The sequence below is a fragment of the Neoarius graeffei genome, chromosome 1 (assembly GCF_027579695.1).
Source record: "Neoarius graeffei isolate fNeoGra1 chromosome 1, fNeoGra1.pri, whole genome shotgun sequence".
In the NCBI taxonomy this organism is placed as follows: Eukaryota; Metazoa; Chordata; class Actinopteri; order Siluriformes; family Ariidae; genus Neoarius; species Neoarius graeffei.
Genome location: NC_083569.1, coordinates 51,037,006 through 51,060,285, shown reverse-complemented (window position 1 = coordinate 51,060,285; position 23,280 = coordinate 51,037,006). Strand labels below are relative to the sequence as shown.

The 23,280-nt window shown below is 45.1% G+C and overlaps 2 protein-coding genes across 6 annotated transcripts in view; one reads left to right on the top strand and one right to left on the bottom strand.

Annotated features, from left to right (window-relative positions):
- peli3 (pellino E3 ubiquitin protein ligase family member 3) overlaps positions 1-19,680 on the bottom strand; it is a 59,894-nt gene extending 40,214 nt beyond the window's left edge. For 3 of the 4 annotated variants that reach the window (XM_060933622.1, XM_060933650.1, XM_060933660.1), the window contains exon 1: positions 347-654. The gene's annotated coding sequence lies outside the window, so the exon portion shown is untranslated. Of the gene's footprint in view, positions 1-346; positions 655-19,630 lie in introns of those variants that run through there. The other variant, XM_060933631.1, reaches the window with a different exon arrangement.
- The window catches only part of rce1a (Ras converting CAAX endopeptidase 1a), a 33,786-nt gene continuing 29,836 nt past the window's right edge, over positions 19,331-23,280 (top strand). For both annotated transcript variants that reach the window (XM_060933682.1, XM_060933673.1), the window contains exon 1: positions 19,331-19,634. In XM_060933682.1, coding sequence (XP_060789665.1) covers positions 19,465-19,634 — 170 coding nt within the window. In that variant the 5' untranslated portion in view covers positions 19,331-19,464. The remainder of the gene's footprint in view (positions 19,635-23,280) is intronic.

Here is a 23,280-nt window from a genome sequence, read left to right as displayed (position 1 = left end):
CATCTTTAAATCCTAACAGACAACCTCAGTTTGAGGATTTAACACAATCACAAGCACTCATTGGAGGGGCAAATCGTCATTAGATGTCATTTAGATGTCCTTAGGCTATATGAGGCTGAAAATTACTGATCAGTCCACACACACACACAGCCCAGCAGTCTGGGAGTGTGATGAGAGGCACACACACACACACACACACACACACAAGGGATTTTCACTCACTGCGCACAGACAGTAAACAATCTATTGCAGGAACATGATAAATCGATATAAAGACAAGAAACAGTGTATAAACAGTCAGTCCTTAGGAGAAAAAAAAAAAGACAGACATCAACCCAACACACACCCGCTGATGTTTGCGTCGTCAGTCCTGATGGCTGGATTTAATCCGCGTGTGGCATCAGAAGGGCGCGTGGCGCTGCTGCTGGTGTCCTCGCGCTACGATGATGCTGATGGTGCTGATGCTGATGATGCTGATGATGTGGACGACACGCTCATCGCCACACAGACACACACCGGGGTCATTACGGTACACAGTGAGGGACAGTGTTAATCCGACAGTGCACTTGCAATCCTGACACGCCCATCTGTCCGATGCGCTCCCTTTCCAAGAAATCACACCAGAAAAGGTGTTTCACCGTCGCCTACAGTCACAGTGGGTGTGTTTGCTTGGTTTAAGACATGCCTTACGTGCTACAGATAGCAGGGTGGGCACATAAGGCACAGGCTCCGCCCACCTGCTGGTCCATCCCACGCGCTCTGACGCGCTCACAAACCGAGAACGCAAGAAAACACCCGAGAGCCTACGGTAATATTTTCCTGCTTCTCCCGTTAGGGGTCGCTACAAAGATAAGATAAGTCTTTATTATCTCATCTCATCTCATCTCATCTCATCCTGTTCTACAGGGTTGCTGGAGCCTATCCCAGCTGACTATGGGTGAAAGGCGGGGTACACCCTGGACAAGTCGCCAGGTCATCACAGGGCTGACACATAGACACAGACAACCATTCACACTCACATTCACACCTACGCTCAATTTAGAGTCACCAGTTAACCTAACCTGCATGTCTTTGGACTGTGGGGGAAACCGGAGCACCCCGAGGGCTCGAACCCAGACCTTCTCACTGTGAGGCGACAGTGCTAACCACTACACCACCATGCCGCCCTGTACACAGATTGCACTGATAAAATAGTATGAACAGAATAGTATTGGTTCTGTATGTACACAGATTGCACTAAAAATAAAAAAAAAGCTCATCTCATCTCCTCTAGCCGCTTTATCCTGTTTTACAGGGTCGCAGGCAAGCTGTAGCCTATCCCAGCTGACTACGGGCGAGAGGCGGGGTATGCCCTGGACAAGTCGCCAGGTCATCACAGGGCTGACACATAGACACAGACAACCATTCACACTCACATTCACACCTACGGTCAATTTAGAGTCACCAGTTAACCTAACCTGCATGTCTTTGGACTGTGGGGGAAACCGGAGCACCCGGAGGAAACCCACGCGGACACGGGGAGAACATGCAAACTCCACACAGAAAGGCCCTCGTCGGCCACGGGCCTCGAACCCGGACCTTCTTGCTGTGAGGCGATAGCGCTAACCACTACACCACCGTGCCGCCCTGTACATAGATTGCACTGATAAAATAGTATAAACAGAATATAAACAGAATTGTATTGGTTCTGTACAGTATGTACACAGATTGCACTAAAAATAAAAAAAGCTGTTCAGCATATTTGATTTGGCATAGATTTTACACAGGATCCCCTTGCTGACCCTACCTAATCTATCCGTGCTTGGGACCGGCACTAAGTATTGCTGGGTTTCACGTGACGTCACATCCGCCTCATTAGTTATTCAAAACTTTAGCTGGTGGTCTACCAAAGCTCAGCTGACAAAGCGTTTGTATGAAGAAGATGCATTGCTCGCAGGAAAAATGCCATACGCTTGCATTGTTTTAGGTTGTTCGAATCAATCAAACTGATAAAAGTTTCTTCAGGGTTCCCCGTGAACTCATAAAAAAGGGAGACCGAACACAGGATTTCACAAAAAGACGTCGAGAAAGGTGGCTTTCGAATCTCTCATTGAAATCAAAGGGAGCCGAGTCGAAAGAAAGAAAGCACAACTTTATTCATCACACACTTGTGAAATTTCCTCTCTGCATTTAACCCATCTGAAGCAGTGAACACACACACGTGAGCAATGAGCACACACACATACCCAGAGCAGTAGGCAGCCACGCTAACAGCACTCAGGGATCAGTTGGGAGTTAGGTACCTCGCTCAAGGGCACCTCAGCCCAAGGCCGTCCCATATTAACCTAACCTGCATGTCTTTGGGGGAAACTGGAGCACCCAGAGGAAACCCACACAGACACAGGGAGAACATGCAAACTCCACACAGAAAGGCCCTCGCCGGCCGCTGGGTTCAAACCCAGAACCTTCTTGCTGTGAGGTGACTGTGCTAACCACTACACCACCGTGCCACCCAAAGCATGCTCTCTTCAAAGTTTGCAGTGATCACTTGGTGAAAGGTTTATATCTCCTTCTCAGTGATGTCATTAGTGTTTTACAAGTGCTTTTCTTGCTACGTGTCGTTATTTTACGGTACTTTTTTAGTCACGAAACGCTAAAGTCCCCAGCTGTTTCTTTGTTTACTCCTCACAAAGTCCATACGCATGAAGGTCGTGACAAAATTCTTACCCAGCCATACATACAGTTCCAATGCACCGTGATCACTTCTCTGTCTTGTTTAACTAAGATCCAGGTCTTTAAAGGGGTTTCTAATTATCTTTGTGAATGATTTACCTGAGAGATAAGAGCCAACACAAGTATAGCCAGTATCTCACTGGGCTGCGACAGCTTGCGACAAATTGCGAATGTAATTTGCGAGAGAGTTTCAAAAGTGTCTTGAAACATTCGCGGGGCTTCTCAGTTGAGTCGCAAAGTGTCGCTCCTTCATTGCTGAAATTTTGAACATGTTCAAAAAATTTGTGCGACAAAATTTCTCTCAAAATAACTGCAAATGCGTTGCTGGTGTCGCAAAGCCATCACAAACCCTTCTCAAGTCAGTTTCCGTGAGACAGGAAGTGCGAGTGTATCTCACTGGGCTGCGACAGCCTGCGACTAGTTGGAGACACAACAATTGCAATAAAATATGCGAATATCAATTCAGTGTGATTCCAAGTGAAAATTGTCGCTAATTTGCATATTTTATCGCAATTGTTGTGTCTCCAACTAGTCGCAGGCTGTCGCAACCCAGTGAGATACTACCCTAAGAGTCAAGCGAACTGTTGTTTGTTTACACTTCAACTTGCAGCGCTTTGTTGTAAAGATACGAACGAAAAGCTTAAAAAAAACATACTTACACGGGCAAAAACAATACAGGATTCATTCGGCAGCGACTTGATACCGAGGTCCTTTACCCAGCCACATACAAAAAAGTTGTAAGCCTCCATACTCTTCCACGCTTTCATCTGTTTTGCGGTGTAGAAGGATGTCTGCAATACCAGATAGTTCGAGATGTTGGGGAACTCGACTGAAGGGTAGTTTTTGAGATCATATGACAAATCCTTCTTTCCCAGACTGTAGGGGTCGATTCCATTGCACATAGCAATCTTCTGAATATATCTAAAACGAGCAGTGGCTTCTAGATTATGAGCATACTCTGAAAAGTTATCACTAGTTGTTTGCACTATGGCAGCCGTTTAGACCACTAGCTATTTCACTTCTGGTAAAACCACTAAGAAAAGTCACGTGACTGAAGCCCAGCAATGCACTGGCTTGTATAACCCCAGTAGCTGAGTTTTTTACTTTTTTTTGAACTGTGGGGGAAACCCATGCAGACAAGGGTAGAACATGCAAACTCCACACAGAAAGACCCCGTCAGTCAAGAGGTTCAAATCCGGAACCTTCTAACTGTGAGGTGATAGTGCTAACCACTACATCACTGTGCCACCCATTTTTGAGGTCTTCCAACGCCTCTTAATAATGTACTGTTTTTACCTCATCCGGGATGGAGTCCACCAGGGGGCGAGGTATTGTTTTCAGTCAGGTTTCTTTGTTTTTTTGTTAATAATATGACGGGAACATGGCTGGATCAATCTTCATGAAACTTTCAGGATAGATGGGCATTGGTCTGAAATAGAACCTCCAACATTTTGAGGGTCATCTGGTCAAGGTCACCAAAAAGGTCAAAATCATTGTTGTTGTGGCTACTGCCTCATATACAGGCGCTAGCCACTATGTCATCATGCTGTAAGAATGCAAGAGTGTAACAATCGCACACTGTGCATGGCATACATGTGTTCCGATTAAAATGGCCGGTGAGTGTATACAATTCAGTTCACCATTCGAAATAAATGGATTAGACTAAAGAAATCACTTTCAGACATGTTTATGCTTATTACAGAGGGGAACTGTGTTCCACTGAGTTCTAACACCGGGCCTTTTCCAGGAAATAAGAATTTGGGTCATGGCGACAGCGTGTGTATGTCAGCCTTGGTTCAGAGGTTTCAGTTTCGAAAACTGTAAGAGGTAAGAGTAGAATAATATAAAGTATAGACACTTGGTATATTTTACTTCTGTGATTTTTAAAGTGTTCATTTTTGGTTTACGCTTCATTTTTGTTGCTACTGCCTCAGAGTAAATATGCTATATTTACTGTATGGACATGGGATCAAAAAACAATTTTATTTATAAGCAGTAACCACATGTACCCATAGGGTACCTATTTTTTTCACGATATCTTCCTTCATATTCATCATAAGTGCTACCGGACGAGGTTTGTTTTGCCTGGCAACACTTGTTAATGCTGTAATTATAAAGCAACACGCAGTAATGCACATACACATCAAACGTGATTGTGTTTTTCATATATGACACCCGACTGTCACACTCATATGTGCTCATTCCAAAACCATAGACATTAACACAGATCTAGTCCCCCTTTGCTGTCACAATAAGCTCCATTTTTCTGGGAAGGCTTTCCACTAGATTTTAGAGTGTAGTAGCTCTGTGGATAAGATACAGCAGGGAAAGTTGTGAGTTCAAATCTCAGCTCTGACAAGCTGCCGCTGCTGGGTTCTTGAGAAAGACCCTTAACCCTCAAATGCTCAGAAAATATAAGTCGTTCTGGATAAGGACGTCTACCAAATGCAGACCAAAACGCCGAATGAGTGTGGTTGTGAGGATTTGTATTCATTCAGAACATAAGAGCATTATTGAGGTCAGGCACTGCTAAGTAATATTACTTGAGGAGGTCCAGGGTGCAGTCAGTGTTCCAGGTCATCCCAGAAGTGTTCAGTGCAGTCGATTTCATGGGTTTGGTCACTCAAGTTCTTCCACACCAGCTTTCTCAAATCATGTCTTCATGGTGCTTTGTGCACAGGGGCATTGTCATGCTGGAGCATGTCTGGGTCTCTTAGTTCCAGCTGGGCCGGGTGCTTAAAGACTGTGCTGCGGAGCTGGCAGATGTCTTCACCTCCATCTTTAACACCTCACTGTCCTGTTCTCTGGTTCCAGCCTGTTTCAAAGCAGCCACCATTGTCCCCCTCCCAAAACAGTCCAATGTCACATGTCTTAACAACTACAGACCTGTGGCACTCACCTTCATTCCCGCCAAATGCCTGGAGAGACTGGTCATTAAACACATCAAAGCCGCCTTACCACCAACACTGGATCCACACCAATTTGCCTACAGAGAGAACCGGTCAACTGAGGATGCCATTGCCACGGTGCTGCACACACTGCTGGAGCACCTGGAGCATAAGAACACCTATGCACGGCTCCTCTTTGTGGACTATAGTCCGGCTTTTAATACCATCCGGCCGTTCAAACTCCGGTCCAAACATCACCAGCTGGGACTCAACAACACCCTGTGCAATTGGATTGTGGACTTTCTAACAAATCGCACACAGAGTGTTAGAGTGGGCAAGAACACCTCCTCCACCCTTGTCATTAACACCAGGGCCCCTCAAGGGTGTGTGCTGAGCCCTTTGCTCTACACTCTGTTTACACATGACTGCTCTGCCTCCTCCTCATCCGATCTCATCGTCAAGTTCGCTGATGACACCACGGTTCTCGGACTTATTACTAACGATGATGAGACAAACTACAGGAGAGAGGTACAACACCTGGAGTCGTGGTGCCACAACAATAACTTGGCCTTAAACACCAAGAAGACCAAGGAGATAGTTGTGGACTTTCGCAGGAAAGGACACATTGACCACCTACCTCTCTCCATAGGCAATGATGTGGTAGAGAGGGTGAGGAGTTTCAAGTCCCTGGGGGTAACAGTGATTGAGGACCTGTCCTGGGGCACTCACATTTCCACAGCCATGGGAAAAGCACAACAGCGGCTCTATTACCTGAGGAAGCTGAGGAGCGCTAATATCCCCAGACCTCTAATGGTGAACTTTTACAACTGTGCCATCAGTAGTGTGCTGACACATGGATTTCTAGTGTGGTTCTCCAGCTGCACTAAGGCCGACCAGCAGGCACTTCAGCAGGTGGTGAAAGCTGCTGGGAGAATCATTGGAACGACTCTCCCAGAGATCAGCACCATCTACTCCGCTCGCTGTCTGAGAAGAGTGCGCAACATCCTGCGGGATCAGCACCACCCTGCTCATCACCTCTTTCACCTGCTGCCCTCAGGGAAAAGATACAGGTCCATACAGGCCAGAACATCCAGACTGGCCAATAGCCTGTATCCACAAGCTGTGAGGTTACTGAACTCTGCCACATCCACAACCACATCCACCAATTAATATCATTGAACTGGTTTGCATTGTTGCAGTTGTCACTACTCTCTCTCCCCTGATCCCCCCCCCCAGACAATAACGTTATAACATTATAATGGCACTGATCTGGTTTTTGCACTGTTTATAAAATGTCATAATACTCAGGTATCTGTCTGAATGTCCCTGCTCTGCACTTTATCAACATTGATGAACTTATGCTTGAACTTGAACTTATGCTGCTATTTGCTATGCTGCTTTTTGTTGTACTGATGTAATACTGGGTCAAATGCTTACACTGGGTTACTTAGGGGGGTATGTATTTATTTATGGGTTTTGCACTTTATCAACTCTGCTGTATGGATGCTCCAAATGAAATTTCATTGTTCTTTTTTGTAACCATGACAATAAATATTCTGAATCTGAATCTGAAATTAAATCTTAAAGATATAGCATATAAAGGCATTCTGTATAGTCCTTTGACCATATAGTGTATGTAATCATGTGTTAAAAAATATGTGAAAGTACATTTCAGCACTTCTGACCTGAAATTGTACATGGATTCAGATACACATCAATAATATGGGATCACATGAAACATTGTGATCACATGTGAAAATGAACGAATGGTGAAAATAAATGTAACATATGTCAAAAATAAAAACACATGCACTACATGTGAAAAGTCAACATGCAGATAAATGTGTGACGCTTAACATGTGGAATATCTGAAAAACACGTAAATTTTACAAGTGAATCAAGAGATTATTCACACATGCAGTTTGTGTAACTTTTATGTAAGGGTCGATACCAATGAAATATGAACAAACAATAACCTGGAAGTAACTACTAACCTAATTTATTATTTTTAGTATCATATAAACTCATTTTTAATGCTAGAAGAAAAGAGACAGATAGTCGTCAGAGTTGATAGTCAATTAAATTTTATCCAGCAACACTGAATGTTATAATGGCAGGGTGCTCCTGTTATTTGGAATCAGTGCAGATCCATAAGGAAGTAGTTGGAGCATTGGAACAATGACCCTATGATAACAGTAGTTATATCAAATATGTCATATGTTCCCTTTGTGAGTTTCTTGAAAGTCTTGGTGTTCTTAGAACCCCATACTATGTATTCATTCTCGTTCAGCCCTTTTAACCACCAGGGGTGGTGAGAATCATTATTTGCATAACCAGTGACAAAATGTCATGTGGGACTGACCCACCTTAGGGACTACTTGGCAGCAGCAAGTCCCAATATACTCTAAAGGTGCATATGGCAACCATCAGTGCACCACAGCACCATGGATGGCATCTCTCTAGGGTCCCATAGGCTTATTATTGCCTTTCAAAAGGGATGAGGCAGAAGAGTGGCTGGCCCACTGGGTGGTGGATGTTATCACCTTGGCAAGTATGTTAGGGTTTTGCTGGGATTCAAACCTGGCTCACTGGTGTGATAATCCAGCAACCCCCCACTAGGCCACCAGGGGAATGACTCAAGTGCAGAGGCGTGAGGTGGAAGTAGAAAGGTATCAAAAACAGTTTATTTACACTATGTACAATCTAAGGGAAAAAACAAAAAGAATAATCCAAAGCTCATAAAATAAACCAAAAATAAAAATATCCAAAGGTACAAAGTCCAAAATCCAAATAAGAAAAAAGGCAAAAACTCAAATGCTCAGAAGATCAAAAAGGTCAAAAACAAAATCCACAAAGTCCAAAAAGAAAGAAGCAAAAACCAAGAATACAAAGACACAGGCAAGGTACATGGGACAGAGGGAACTAGCACTAACAGCATAACATAGGAAAAAGACTCCCTGACAAGGGAACAAACAGAGGGGTATTTATACACAAACTAATTAAGGACAGGGCGGGGCAGGAAACAGGCAATAAGACAAAAACAAAACACAGAACACAGTGGTGACCTCTAGAGGCCCAAAACAAACATGACCAGAAAAGGAAATAACAGTGGCCTCTAGAGGCCAAAACAGTCCCAGTCCTAACAGGACCCCCCCCTCTAAGAGCGTCTCCTGATGTTCCCAGGATGATCAGCATGGGCCGAATGGAAGTCCCGACAAAGTTCTTTATTGAGTACGTCCCGAGCTGGGACCCAGCAGCGCTCCTCAGGACCATAGCCCTCCCAGTCCACAAGATATTGGAGGCCCCCGCGAACCCGGCGGGAGTCCAGCAGGCGGCGCATGGTGAACACAGTCTGACCCTGGAAGATGCGGGGGGGCGGGGGGTTCCTGGGGCAGGGGCATACGTGGACGTCAGTACGGGCCGCAACAGGGAAACATGGAATGTGGGGTTGATCCTTAGCGTACGTGGTAACTGGAGCCGGTAGGAGACAGGGTTAACTCTGCGTACAACCTTGAAGGGGCCAGTGTAGCGAGGAGCAAGCTTGCAGTTCTCCACCCGCAGCGGAAGGTCCTTGGTGGACAGCCAAACCCACTGCCCAGGGCGGAAAGTGTGGGCAGGTCTCCTATGGCGGTTGGCCTGAGTCTGGTTGGTACTGGAGGTCTGGATGAGTGTCCTCCTGACCTTGCTCCAGGTCTTGCGACACCATCTCACGTAATGGTTGACCGAGGGCACCCCAGCGTCCTCCTCCTGGTCCGGGAACAGAGGTGGCTGGAACCCGAATTGGCACTGGAACGGCGACAGCTTGGTGGCCGATGACTGCAGGGTGTTGTGGGCATACTCTGCCCATGGCAGCCAGGTGCTCCACGATGTTGGGTTATCCATAGCCAAGCCTCGCAGGGTGGTTTCCAGGTCCTGGTTGAGCCTCTCCGTCTGGCCATTGGACTGGGGGTGGAACCCAGAGGAGAGGCTGGCAGTGGCCCCAATGCTCTTGCAGAAGCCGTGCCATACTCGGGAGGAGAACTGGGGCCCCCGGTCAGAGACGATGTCCTGAGGGAGACCAAAAACTCGGAAGACATGAGTGAACAACAATTTAGCAGTGTCAAGGGCAGAGGGGAGTTTGCACAGTGGAATAAAGTGGCAGGCCTTGGAGAATCTGTCCACTATGACCAATATGACAGTGTTACCTTGAGACTCAGGGAGACCCGTGATGAAGTCGACTGCCACGTGGGACCAGGGACGCCGGGGAATAGGCAGAGGATGCAGGAGACCCTGGGGACGCTGTCGCGGGTTCTTGGTTCTGGTGCAGACCTCATAGGACAGGATGAATGACCTCACTTCCTTCTCCATGTTAGGCCACCAGAAGCGTCTTTTCAGGAAGTCCAGGGTCCTCCGAGCTCCCGGGTGGGCGGTGAGAGGGGAAGAGTGACCCCACTGGAGAACCTTGGCCCAGACTTGACGAGGGATGTACAGGAGGTCCGGTGGCCCTGTCCCAGGATCAGGGTCCCGGCGTTGAGCTTGTAGAACGGTCTCCTCAATACCCCAGCGGACAGGAGCCACAATCCGGGATATAGGGATGATGGGCCCAACTTCACTCTCCCTGTTAGTGTCAGAGAACAGCCTGGACAGTGCATCAGGTTTGGTGTTCTTGGAGCCGGGGCAGTACGATAGGGTGAAGTCAAACCGACTGAAAAACAGGGCCCACCTAGCCTGTCGTGGGTTCAGTCTCTTGGCTTGCTGGAGGTACTCCAGGTTCTTGTGGTCCATCCAAACCAGGAATGGATGTTGCGCTCCCTCCAGCCAGTGCCTCCACTCCTCAAGGGCCAGTTTGACCGCTAGCAGTTCTCGATCCCCCACATCATACCGGGACTCCGCAGGACTCAGGCGGTGGGAGAAGTAAGCACAGGGGTGCAGCTTTCCTTCCGAACGTTGAGAGAGCACCGCGCCGACACCACTGTCTGAGGCGTCCACCTCCACGATGAATGGTTGGGAGGTGTCCGGGAGGACCAGAATGGGTGCCGTGCAGAAGCAGTCCTTGAGGTCTTTGAATGCCTGTTCCGCCTGAAGAGACCAGACATAAGAGCCACCTGTCCCTTTGGTGAGGTCCGACATGGGTGCTGCTACAGAACTAAAGTTCCTGATAAATTTGCGGTAGAAGTTAGCAAATCCTAAGAACCGCTGAACCTCTTTGACGGACTTGGGAGTGGGCCAGTCCCGGACGGCCAGGGTCTTGGCTGGGTCCATTTGGAGTTAGCCTGTCCGTACAATAAAACCCAGAAAGGAGACCTCGGGAACATGAAATTTGCATTTCTGGGCCTTGGCGAACAGATTGTTCTGTAGCAGCCTCTGGAGAACCTGGCGGACATGGTGGCGGTGCTCCTGCATGGTCTTGGAAAAGATAAGGATGTCGTCGAGGTAGACAAAAATGTACAGGTTAATCATGTCCCTCAAGATGTCGTTGATTAGGGCCTGAGAAACAGCTGGTGCGTTGGTGAGTCCGAAGGGCATCACCTGGTATTCGTAGTGCCCAGACGGGGTGTTAAAGGCAGTCTTCCACTCGTCTCCCTGTCGGATACGGATGAGGTGGTATGCGTTCCGTAGGTCCAACTTGGTGAAGATGGTGGTGCCTTGGAGCAGGTCGAATGCTGTGGACATCAGTGGAAGGGGATATCGGTTGCACACAGTGATCTTGTTCAGGCCCCTGTAGTCAATACATGGTCGGAGCCCCCCATCCTTCTTGCCGACAAAGAAGAAGCTGGCACCAGCAGGTGAGGTGGAGGGTCGAATGAACCCAGAGACCAGGGCGTCTTTGAGGTATTCCTCCATGGCCTTGTGTTCTGGCTGAGAGAGGGAAAACAGTGGGCCACGAGGAGGGGTAGTCCCAGGGAGCAAGTCGATGGCACAGTCGTAGGCCCGGTGCGGAGGAAGAACGGCGGCCCTGCTCTTGCTGAATACCTCCTTCAAATCCCAGTACTCTGTGGGAACTTGAGATAGCTCGGTGAGATCAGGGGGCTCGGCAGGAGACACAGGAGAGCTAGAGAGCAGACAAGAGGCATGGCACGCAGGGCCCCATTCCACAACCTGGCTAGTGACCCAGTCTATACGAGGGTTGTGGTGGGTAAGCCAAGGAAGACCTAGAATAACTGGGAACTCAGGTGAAGGAATCAGGTGCAGGGATATTTCTTCCTTGTGACCTTGAGACTGGAGGAAGACTGGAGAAGTAACTTGGGTGACTCTTCCATCACCTAACGTTTGACCATCGAGGGCAGACACAGACAGTGGGACTTCAAGAGGCGCAGTCGGGACATTGATACTTTGGGCGAAGTGAATATCCATAAAGTTTCCAGCCACCCCTGAGTCTAACAAAGCTTGACAAGAGTGGACGGACTCACCCCAGGAGATGGAGACCGGGATGTAGATTCCTTGGCCAGGGAGTCCGGGAGAGAGGGTAGGCCCCGTCACAACCCTCCCTCGGCTGGACGGGGCGGTCCTTTTCCCGAGAGTTCGGGACATGATGCTCGGAAGTGACCAGGCTTGCCACAGTAGATGCAGCACTTGTCCCTCCTTCTGCGCTCCCTCTCAGATGCAGAGAGGCGAGTACGGCCCACTTGCATGGGTTCTGGACAGTCACTGGAAGAGGTAGACGGGCTCCAGGGAGAGGCAGGGAGGTCCAGGACTTGGCGGCATTCTCTCATCCTGTTGTCCAGACGAGTAGAATGTGAGATCAGTGTTTCGAGGTCACTTGGGCATCCGATAGAAGCCAGACCGTCTTTGATGGGGTCAGACAGACCATGGTGGAAGGCTGACACCAGGGCAGTCTCGTTCCATCCACTTACTGCTGCGAGCGTCCGGAACAAGATGGCGTAGTCTGCGACGCTTCCCCCTTGCCGGATGGACATGAGCTTTCTGGCTGCGTCTTTACTGATGTCTGCTTGATCAAAGACACACAGCATCTCCTCAGTAAACAGCTGGAAATCAGAGCACTCAGGTCCCTGTCTCTGCCAGATAGCAGTAGCCCAGGCTCATGCCTTACCAGCTAACAAGGTTATCACAAAGGCAATCTTGCGGCGATCCGTAGTGTAGGTGGTAGGCTGAAGCTCAAAGGTGAGTTGACACTGGGTAAGGAACTCTCGACACTCACTGTGCTTGCCATCATACCTCTGTGGTGCAGGAAGGCTGGGTTCGCGAGGTGAAGAAGGCAGCATGGCAGGAGGCACTGGAGCAAGAGCAGATGGTGGAGCAGGAGCAGACAGAGGAGATGGGGGCAGAGAAGTCAGCTGTGCCAGGGTTCTCCCAATCTGCTGAAGCAGTACCTCGTGGCGAGCAAGGGTCTCACGTTGGCTTGCGAGAGTCCGTCCATGAGTGTCCATGGTGGATCTGAGGCGTGTTAGACCGTTGGCCGGGTAGACAGATGAAGAAGCCTCTGCTGAGTCGGTCATGACAGAGTCTTTCTGTTAGGGTTTTGCTGGGATTCGAACCTGGTTCGCTGGTGTGATAATCCAGCAAACCCCCACTAGGCCACCAGGGGAATGACTCAAGTGCAGAGGCATGAGGCGGAAGTAGAAAGGTATCAAAACCAGTTTATTTACACTATGTACAATCTAAGGGAAAAAACAAAAAGAATAATCCAAAGCTCAGAAGATAAACCAAAAATAAAAATATCCAAAGGTACAAAGTCCAAAATCCAAATAAGAAAAAAGGCAAAAACTCAAATGCTCAGAAGATCAAAAAGGTCAAAAACAAAATCCACAAAGTCCAAAAAGAAAGAAGCAAAAACCAAGAATACAAAGACACAGGCAAGGTACATGGGACAGAGGGAACTAGCACTAACAGCATAACATAGGAAAAAGATTTCCTGACAAGGGAACAAACAGAGGGGTATTTATACACAAACTAATTAAGGACAGGGCGGGGCAGGAAACAGGCAATAAGACAAAAACAAAACACAGAACACAGTGGTGACCTCTAGAGGCCCAAAACAAACATGACCAGAAAAGGAAATAACAGTGGCCTCTAGAGGCCAAAACAGTCCCAGTCCTAACAGAGTAGACAAGTCCAGCCCCTATTGTGGTGTGTCAATTTAAAAGTGAACTGCTAGAAAGTCTATTAAAGGTCCCTGCATCTCACTGTGCACTATTTCCTTATTCTATAAAAATGACAGGTTATCCAGTGGTGTGAGTGCAGTATTCATCTATAAGCACTATAATTCTAAGGTGAATCCTGTTCCTCACTGATGTCATATATTATCCAGGTGTTTCACACCACCCATGTGTGTAGTTGTGGATCTGTGAATACCACATTATCACCCCCTAGATTATCAAGTTTTGTCATTCAGGACCTGCACTGCTTTTGGCGAGAAGGTCCAGGTGAAGGTTTGCTGTATGTTTTCTGTATATCTATTACAAGTACTGCATCATAATTCACCAAGTTGATTTAGATGGCGACAGCCTAGTAGTATCTTAGTTATTCCATACATTCAAGCTGACAGTTGGAACATTATTGTATTATAATATACATTATTGTATTTTTCAGACTGGAGAACACCGGTCAAGGTCCCAGTCATCATTTACAGTCATTCTTGTCTTCTTCATGAGATAATCAATGTGAAGTGGATCACACTGAGCTTCTCCTTGATGCAGAAAGGAACTCTTTCTCAATTCAGCTATCAGATTGTACTGTTCTATTTTTTTTTTGCACTCAACCTTGAACTACCAATGCACTATATTTGCATTGTGCACAGTTTATTTTCATTCAGTGCTCGTTCATATTTTTTTATCCCCTGCCCAAACAAGGTTTGGCAGGGGATATAGAAATGGGTTCCGTCCGTCCGTCTATCCGTCTGTCCATCTGGTCACATTTTCGTTTACGGGCCATATCTTTAAAACTACTGAAGATATCTTCATGAAACTTTGTATACATATCAAGCAACATGTGAACTGGTGCCTTTTGCTATTTTGGATTTTTGAAAAAAAGTATTTTTTAAATTTTTACATAAAAAATAGATTTTGACTTAGTTTCTAAGAGCAATGTTTGTTTCTGGAGCATATATCCAAAACTATTCATGATATGGATTTGAAACTTGGTATACATGTTAACAAGGTGATGTAGATGTGCTTTTTCATACTAAGAAATTTGAGAAATTTTAATTTTTCATGTTTCCATGGAAACAATTTCAGACTTAGTCTCTCAGGTTAGTCTTAGGGGTAGGTTTTATTTCTGGAGCAGAACTTGAAAACTATGAGTGGTATGGTCTTGACAGTTGGTACAGTGGGGCAAAAAAGTATTTAGTCAGTCACCAATTGTGCAAGTTCTCCCACTTAAAAAGATGAGAGAGGCCTGTAATTTTCATCACAGGTATACCTCAACTATGAGAGACAAAATGAGAAAAAAAAATCCAGAAAATCACATTATCTGATTTTTAAAGAATTTATTTGCAAATTATGGTGGAAAATAAGTATTTGGTCAATAACAAAAGTTCATCTCAATACTTTGTTATATACCCTTTGTCGGCAATGACAGAGGTCAAATGTTTTCTGTAAGTCTTCACAAGGTTTTCACACACTGTTGCTGGTATTTTGGCCCATTCCTCCATGCAGATCTCCTCTAGAGCAGTGATGTTTTGGGGCTGTCGCTGGGCAACACGGACTTTCAACTCCCTCCAAAGATTTTCTATGGGGTTGAGATCTGGAGACTGGCTAGGCCACTCCAGGACCTTGAAATGCTTCTTATGAAGCCACTCCTTCGTTGCCCGGGCGGTGTGTTTGGGATCATTGTCATGCTGAAAGACCCAGGCACGTTTCATCTTCAATGCCCTTGCTGATGGAAGGAAGTTTTCACTCAAAATCTCACGATACATAGCCCCATTCATTCTGTCCTTTACACTGATCAGTCATTCTGGTCCCTTTGCAGAAAAACAGCCCCAAAGCATAATGTTTCCACCCCAATGCTTCACAGTAGGTATGGTGTTCTTTGGATGCAACTCAGCATTCTTTCTCCTCCAAACACGACAAGTTGAGTTTTTACCAAAAAGTTCTATTTTGGTTTCATCTGACCATATGACATTCTCCCAGTCCTCTTCTGGATCATCTAAATGCTCTCTAGCAAACTTCAGACGGGCCTGGACATGTACTGGCTTAAGCAGGGGAACACGTCTGGCACTGCAGGATTTGAGTCCCTGGTGGTGTAGTGTGTTACTGATGGTAGCCTTTGTTACTTTGGTCCCAGCTCTCTGCAGGTCATTCACTAGGTCCCCCCGTGTGGTTCTGGGATTTTTGCTCACCGCTCTTGTGATCATTTTGACCCCACGGGGTGAGATCTTGCGTGGAGCCCCAGATCGAGGGAGATTATCAGTGATCTTGTATGTCTTCCATTTTCTAATAATTGCTCCCACAGTTGATTTCTTCACACCAAGCTGCTTACCTATTGCAGATTCAGTCTTCCCAGCCTGGTGCAGGTCTACAATTTTGTTTCTGGTGTCCTTTGACAGCTCTTTGGTCTTGGCCATAGTGGAGTTTGGAGTGTGACTGTTTGAGGTTGTGGACAGGTGTCTTTTATACTGATAATGAGTTCAAACAGGTGCCATTAATACAGGTAACGAGTGGAGGACAGAGGAGCCTCTTAAAGAAGAAGTTACAGGTCTGTGAGAGCCAGAAATCTTGCTTGTTTGTAGGTGACCAAATACTTATTTTACCGAGGAATTTGCCAATTAATTCATTAAAAATCCTACAATGTGATTTCCTGGATTCTTTCCCCCCATTCTGTCTCTCATAGTTGAAGTGTACCTATGATGAAAATTACAGGCCTCTCTCATCTTTTTAAGTGGGAGAACTTGCACAATTGGTGGCTGACTAAATACTTTTTTGCCCCACTGTATATATGTTGATGTAATGTATATGTGCCTTTTGATACTAAGAAATGTGAGAAATTTTAATTTTTAGCTCACCTGGACCAAAGGTCCGGTGGGTTTATGCCATGGGCTGCTGAGGTCAGTGTAAAGAGGTAAGGTTGATTTCCTGCAGCAGAACTTGAAAAATGTGACACATAATATTTTGAAACTTGGTATTTAGTTGGTATATAGAGCGGGGGATATAGATGACTCTGTATTCTTGTCATTACTCATATACATCTGCAGAGATGCACTGCCAGGGCAAAAGTCTAAGGAAAGAAAAGAACCCTTTAAAGGTTTGAGGTTCCTTTGGATAGTTTCTAAGTTTAATAAGGGCTTCTAATTAGGATTTTAAAGATATGAACAAATTAAAGGGAAAAAAATCAAGGACAGCCCCTCCTCAACAAACAAACAAACAAACAAACACTAAAACAAAACAGTGGCTCTGTAATGCTGTAAAAGGCATTTAGCTCCACTTCTCTCCTCATATTGAAGGGTCACTGCTATTTCTTATTGATTACAAACTCGGTATTTTGACTGATTAGCTTTGATGAAATATTTCTTTTCTGATGGGAGTGCTCTCTTCCACAATAACAATGCAGTGAGAAAAAGAGTATTATTGGACTTTCTGTTGCCTTTAACATTCTCACCTGGCTTCTCTTATTAACAAGGTGTTTTAACTCACACATCTGACACACACTGGATGTTTTTCTTTATTGCAACAACATCTCTAGAGACTGTAGAGCATGAAAATCTCAAGAGGTGCTGGAACCAACAAGTGTACACAGTCAAAGCTACTCAGGTTTCATATTCTGTTCTTCAGATTGTTTAATCAAGTCTGTGTGTGCTTTTATAGTCTACTGAGATCCATCCATGTGACTTTCATAACAACAAAAGCAAAGGTAAAACTATATTATTATTATTAATTTCCCTGAGGGAACCCACCCAAAGGGATCAATAAAGTTTTATCTAATCTAAAAGTTTTATCTAATCTAATCTAATCTAATCTAATCTAATCTAATCTAATCTAATCTAATTATTATTATTTGTTGTTGTTGTAGTTTACCTTTTACTACCAGCCTGTATTTCAGTGGTATATGAATAGAAGGGGCGGCACGGTGGTGTAGTGGTTAGCACTGTTGCCTCACAGCAAGAAGGTCCTTGGTTCGAGCTCAGTCGCCGGTGAGGGCCTTTCTGTGTGGAGTTTGCATGTTCTCCCCGTGTCTGCGTGGGTTTCCTCCGGGTGCTCCGGTTTCCCCCACAGTCCAAAGACATGCAGGTTAGGCTAACTGGTGGCTCTAAAGTTGTGCTTTCTTTCTTTCGACTCGGCTCCCTTTGATTTCAATGAGAGATTCGAAAGCCACCTTTCTCGACGTCTTTTTGTGAAATCCTGTGTTCGGTCTCCCTTTTTTATGAGTTCACGGGGAACCCTGAAGAAACTTTTATCAGTTTGATTGATTCGAACAACCTAAAACAATACAAGCGTATGGCATTTTTCCTGCGAGCAATGCATCTTCTTCATACAAACGCTTTGTCAACTGAGCTTTGGTAGACCACCAGCTAAAGTTTTGAATAACTAATGAGGCGGATGTGACGTCATGTGAAACCCAGCAATACTTAGTGCCGGTCCCAAGCACGGATAGATTAGGTAGAGTCAGCAAGGGGATCCTGTGTAAAATCTATGCCAAATCAAATATGCTGAACAGCTTTTTTTATTTTTAGTGCAATCTGTGTACATACTGTACAGAACCAATACAATTCTGTTTATATTCTGTTTATACTATTTTATCAGTGCAATCTATGTACAGGGCGGCACGGTGGTGTAGTGGTTAGCACTATCGCCTCACAGCATGAAGGTCCGGGTTCGAGCCCTGTGGCCGACGAGGGCCTTTCTGTGTGGAGTTTGCATGTTCTCCCCGTGTCCGCGTGGGTTTCCTCCGGGTGCTCCGGTTTCCCCCACAGTCCAAAGACATGCAGGTTAGGTTAACTGGTGACTCTAAATTGACCGTAGGTGTGAATTTTTGTTTGTCTCTATGTGTTAGCCCTGCGATGACCTGGCGACTTGTCCAGGGTGTACCCCGCCTCTCACCCATAGTCAGCTGGGATAGGCTCCAGCTTGCCTGTGACCCTGTAGAACAGGATAAAGCGGCTACAGATAAGGGAGGGATGGATGGATGAATAGAAGGGGCGGCATGGTGGTGTAGTGGTTAGCACTGTCGCCTCACAGCAAGAAGGTCCTGGATTTGAGCCCAGCAGCTGGCAAGGGCCTTTCTGTGTGGAGTTTGGATGTTTTCCCCGTGTTTGTGTGGGTTTCCTCCACAGTCCAAAGACATGCAGGTTAGGCTTATTGGTGGCTCTAAATTGACCGTGAGTGTGAATGATTGTTTGTCTCTATGTGTTAGCCCTGTGATGACCTGGCGACTTGTCCAGGGTGTACCCCGCCTTTCACCCATAGTCAGCTGGGATAGGCTCCAGCTTGCCTGCGACCCTGTAGGACAGGATAAGCGGTTACGGATGATGGATGGATACTGACGGTTTATGTTACTGGTTAACGGTTCTATCTTTCTAAAGGGGTTTTACTTGGAAATACTGTTTGTTTGTTTTTCCTTTTAACTTGGAACATATTGTTGTAGGACAGGCTTTAGCAGGGAAAAAACCCCTTTGGGCTTATAGGCTAAACCTTTACTTATTTTTAAACAGTGTAGACATTATCACTGTTGTACTACTACTAAATAATAATAATAATAATAATAAAGTAAAATGTGATTTGTCTGACACGCTAATGACGCACCCGCCTGCTTAAAAAGACAGACGCACATTAATGACGTCACTTAATGGCGCCCAAGTGCCAGGCTTTAACTTGTAGCTTGGGAAGTACCGAACAACGCGTTAGAGCCGCATCATTAAACACATCTGTCGTGTTTAAGGATCGAAAAACGTTAGTCTCGGATCGTCTGGAGTCTGCAGTGTGTTCGGTTCGCCATGCCAGAGGACGATGATTTGATGCCGGGTTTGAGTTCACAGCAGATCCGCAGCAGAGGTGATGAGTTTGTTCCTCCTGATGGACTCTGCTGGATCTCTGTACTGTCCTGTTTACTGCTCGCATGTTCCTATGTTGGAAGTTTATACGTCTGGAAAAGTGACTTACCAAGGTATTGTTTGCTCAGCCCATGTCCTCAGATGCTGCTACACTAATCTGCTTCTAGTGAAAATGACAGCTAGAAAGAACATTGTGTTTATTTACTCTCTGTGCTGTCCCTGAGGGTGCTGCTTGAGTTCATGGGTAGAAGAGTCTTTTTTGCATTTTTTTTTCTTTTTCTGAGGTTTAATATTATTTCCCACCTCTATCCTCTGGAAAGAGAAATCACCAATTTTGATGTGAGGCAAGTTTTGCAACTAGATTAGATTAGATTAGAGGACAATCTCTTATTAACTTGTTTGTTTAAGGTCCTAGAGAATGAGAACCTGCCAAATGAATGGAGAAAGTGTGCTAGTCCCAATATACAAGAATAAGGGAGATGTACAGAGCTGCAGTAATTACAGAGGAATAAAATTGATCCAAATGCAGTTAATGCATGAGTCCAAGTCAAGTCACGAGTCCTTAAAATTAGGGCACGAGTCGGACTCGAGTCCGAATCCTGGACTCGAGGACTACAAGCCTGTTCATAGGCAATTTAAAATAAGGTGAAAATAAATAAGGGTTACACATCAGCATTGATTGATTGAAAGTGAGTGAATTGGTCAGACTGGAATTCAGCTAGAATAAATGGGCTAGAAGGGTTAAGCCTGGGGGCGTCGTGGCTCAGGTGGATAAGGCGCCATACCATAAATCCGGGGACCCAGGGTTCGATTCCGACCCGAGGTAATTTCCCGATCCCTCCCTGTCTCTCTCCTGCTCATTTCCTGTCTCTACACTGTCCTATCCAATAAAGGTGGAAAAAGCCCCCAAAAAATCTTTAAAAAAAAAAAAGGGTTAAGCCTTCCCTGTTGTTCAGGGGAAAAATAGATCAAATTGAGGGTCTATATTTGACCCTTCTAATGAGATAATGCCAAATGAATGGAGAAAGTGTGCGCTAGTCCCAATATACAAGAAAAAGGGAGATGTACAGAGCTGCAGTAATTACAGAGGAATAAAATTGAGTCCAAGTCATCAGTGCTCAAGTCCAAGTCAAGTCACGAGTCCTTAAAATTAGGGCACGAGTCGGACTCGAGTCCGAATCCTGGACTCAAGGACTATAAGCCTGTTCATGGCAGTTTAAAATAAGGTGAAAATAAATAAGGGTTACACATCAGCATTGATTGAAAGTGAGTGAATTGGTCAGACTGGAATTCAGCTTGAATAAATGGGCTAGAAGGGTTAAGCCTTCCCTGTCGTTCAGGGAAAAATAGATCAAATTGAGGGTCTATATTTGACCCTTTTAATGAGATAATGCCAAATGAATGGAGAGTGTGCTAGTCCCAATATACAAGAATAAGGGAGATGTACAGAGCTGCAGTAATTACAGAGGAATAAAATTGATCCAAATGCAGTTAATGCTTGAGTCCAAGTCATCAGTGCTCAAGTCCAAGTCAAGTCACGAGTCCTTAAAATTAGGGCACGAGTCGGACTCGAGTCCGAATCCTGGACTCGAGGACTACAAGCCTGTTCATAGGCAGTTTAAAATAAGGTGAAAATAAATAAGGGTTACACATCAGCATTGACTGAAAGTGAGTGAATTGGTCAGACTGGAATTCAGCTTTAATAAATGGGCTAGAAGGGTTAAGCCTTCCCTGTCGTTCAGGGAAAAATAGATCAAAATAAGGGTCTATATTTGACCCTTCTAACGAGATTGTTTAATAAGATCTTAGAGAATGAGAAAATGCCAAGTGAATGGAGAAAGTGTGTGCTAGTCCCAATATACAAGAATAAGGGAGATGTACTGAGCTGCAGTAATTACAGAGGGATAAAATTGATGAGCCACACCATGAAGGTATAGGAAAGGGTATTGGAGGCGAGATTGAAAAGAGAGGTAGCAACCTGTGAACAGCAGTACGGGTTTATGCCAAGGAAGAGCATGTTGGATGCAATTTTTGCTTTAAGAATGTTAATGGAGAAGTACAGGGAAGGCCAGAGAAAGCTACATTGTGTGTTTGTAGACCTGGAGAAGGCATACGATAGAGTGCCGAGAGATGAGTTATGGTATTGTATGAGAAAGTGTGGAGTGAATGAGAAGTATATTAGAGCAGTGCAAGACATGTATGAGAACAGTGAAACAGCAGTGAGGTGTGCAGTTGGAACGACTGAATGGTTCAAGGTGAAGGTGGGACTTCATCAAGGATCTGCTTTGAGTCCTTTCTTGTTTGCCATAGTGATGGATAGCTTGATGGATGAAGTGAGGCAAGAGTCACCATGGAACATGATGTTTGCGGATGATATTGTGATATGTGGTGAAAGTAAAAAGGAGGTTGAGTTGGGTTTGGAGAGATGGAGGTATGCATTGGAACGAAGAGGAATGAAGGTGAGCAGTAGCAAAACAGAATACATGTGCATCAATGAGAATGGGGATGAGAGTGTAGTGAAGATGCAAGGAGTAGACGTAAAGAAAGTTGGTGAATTCAAGTACCTGGGGTCAACCGTGCAGGAAAATGGGGGCTGCGATAGTGAGGTGAGAAAGAGAGTGCAGGCAGGGTGGAGCAGTTGGAGAAGGATTTGGGGAGTCATTTGTGATAGGAAAGTCCCAGCAAAAGTGAATGGTAAGATGTATAAGACGGTAGTGAGACCAGCTGTGATGTATGGATTGGAGACCGTACCCTTACAATACATTAAGCTTTATTAGGTTCCCAAACACGGGATCTTCATACCTAATTTACAAAAAATCTAATCATAAATATTTCTAATTACAAATAATAATCATAAATTTTAAATGTAAACTATGATAAAATCTAATCAAAAAGCTAAAAATATTAATCTAAGAAAAATATATTAAAAGGCTAAAAAAAGACTATAACTATAATAAATATACTATAAATATATAAATATATTAATAAATATACTATATTTATCAATTCAATTTGCGCTCAACCACCTTTCCAAATACTGCGACTTCAAATTCCGCTTAAATACAGACACTGATGAAGAATTAGAAATTGCCTTAGGAAGTGAATCAGTACTGCGTCTCTTGTGGCTAATAAATCTGACACAGGCAAATGCTTAAGTTCCTTAAGAGTTGCCGTTATATGATCAAATTTGCGCTTTATAGACTTTATAGCTTTAATTGCATTCATGCCTACTTTATCATAACCAGGGGCTTTCTTTGTCGGCATGTTCCTGATGGTATCCCTGACTAGCTCTTGAGAAACCTCAGCAAATACAAAACTGTTATCACTATCTCTAATGTCTGCTGCTGGAGGGTTCACAGTCTCAATGGATGGAAGGTTATAATCTTGTGCAAGTGTTTTTGCTTTTATGGTGGCATTTTCACCAACAGATATGAAAAACTGATTAAATTAATTGGCAACCTCAATACAGTCACGTAAATACGGCACTGTAGAGTGTCCGCCAGGATTCAAGCAGCTACGAACGGTCTTCCAGATTGAGGTTTTGTTCTCTCTGTTCTTGGTGATTTCATTCCTAATCAGCTGTGTTTCTGATAATCTAATCTCTGACTTGACCTTGCGGCGTATGACCCTGTAGGCTTCCCAGTCGCGAGGATTGGAGGTCTGACATGTGAGTTTATGAACATCGCTGCTGCATCAGTTCTCTTATTTCGGGAGTAATAACCCTTAACGAAGAGACAGGAGGCAAAGTTGGAGGTGGCG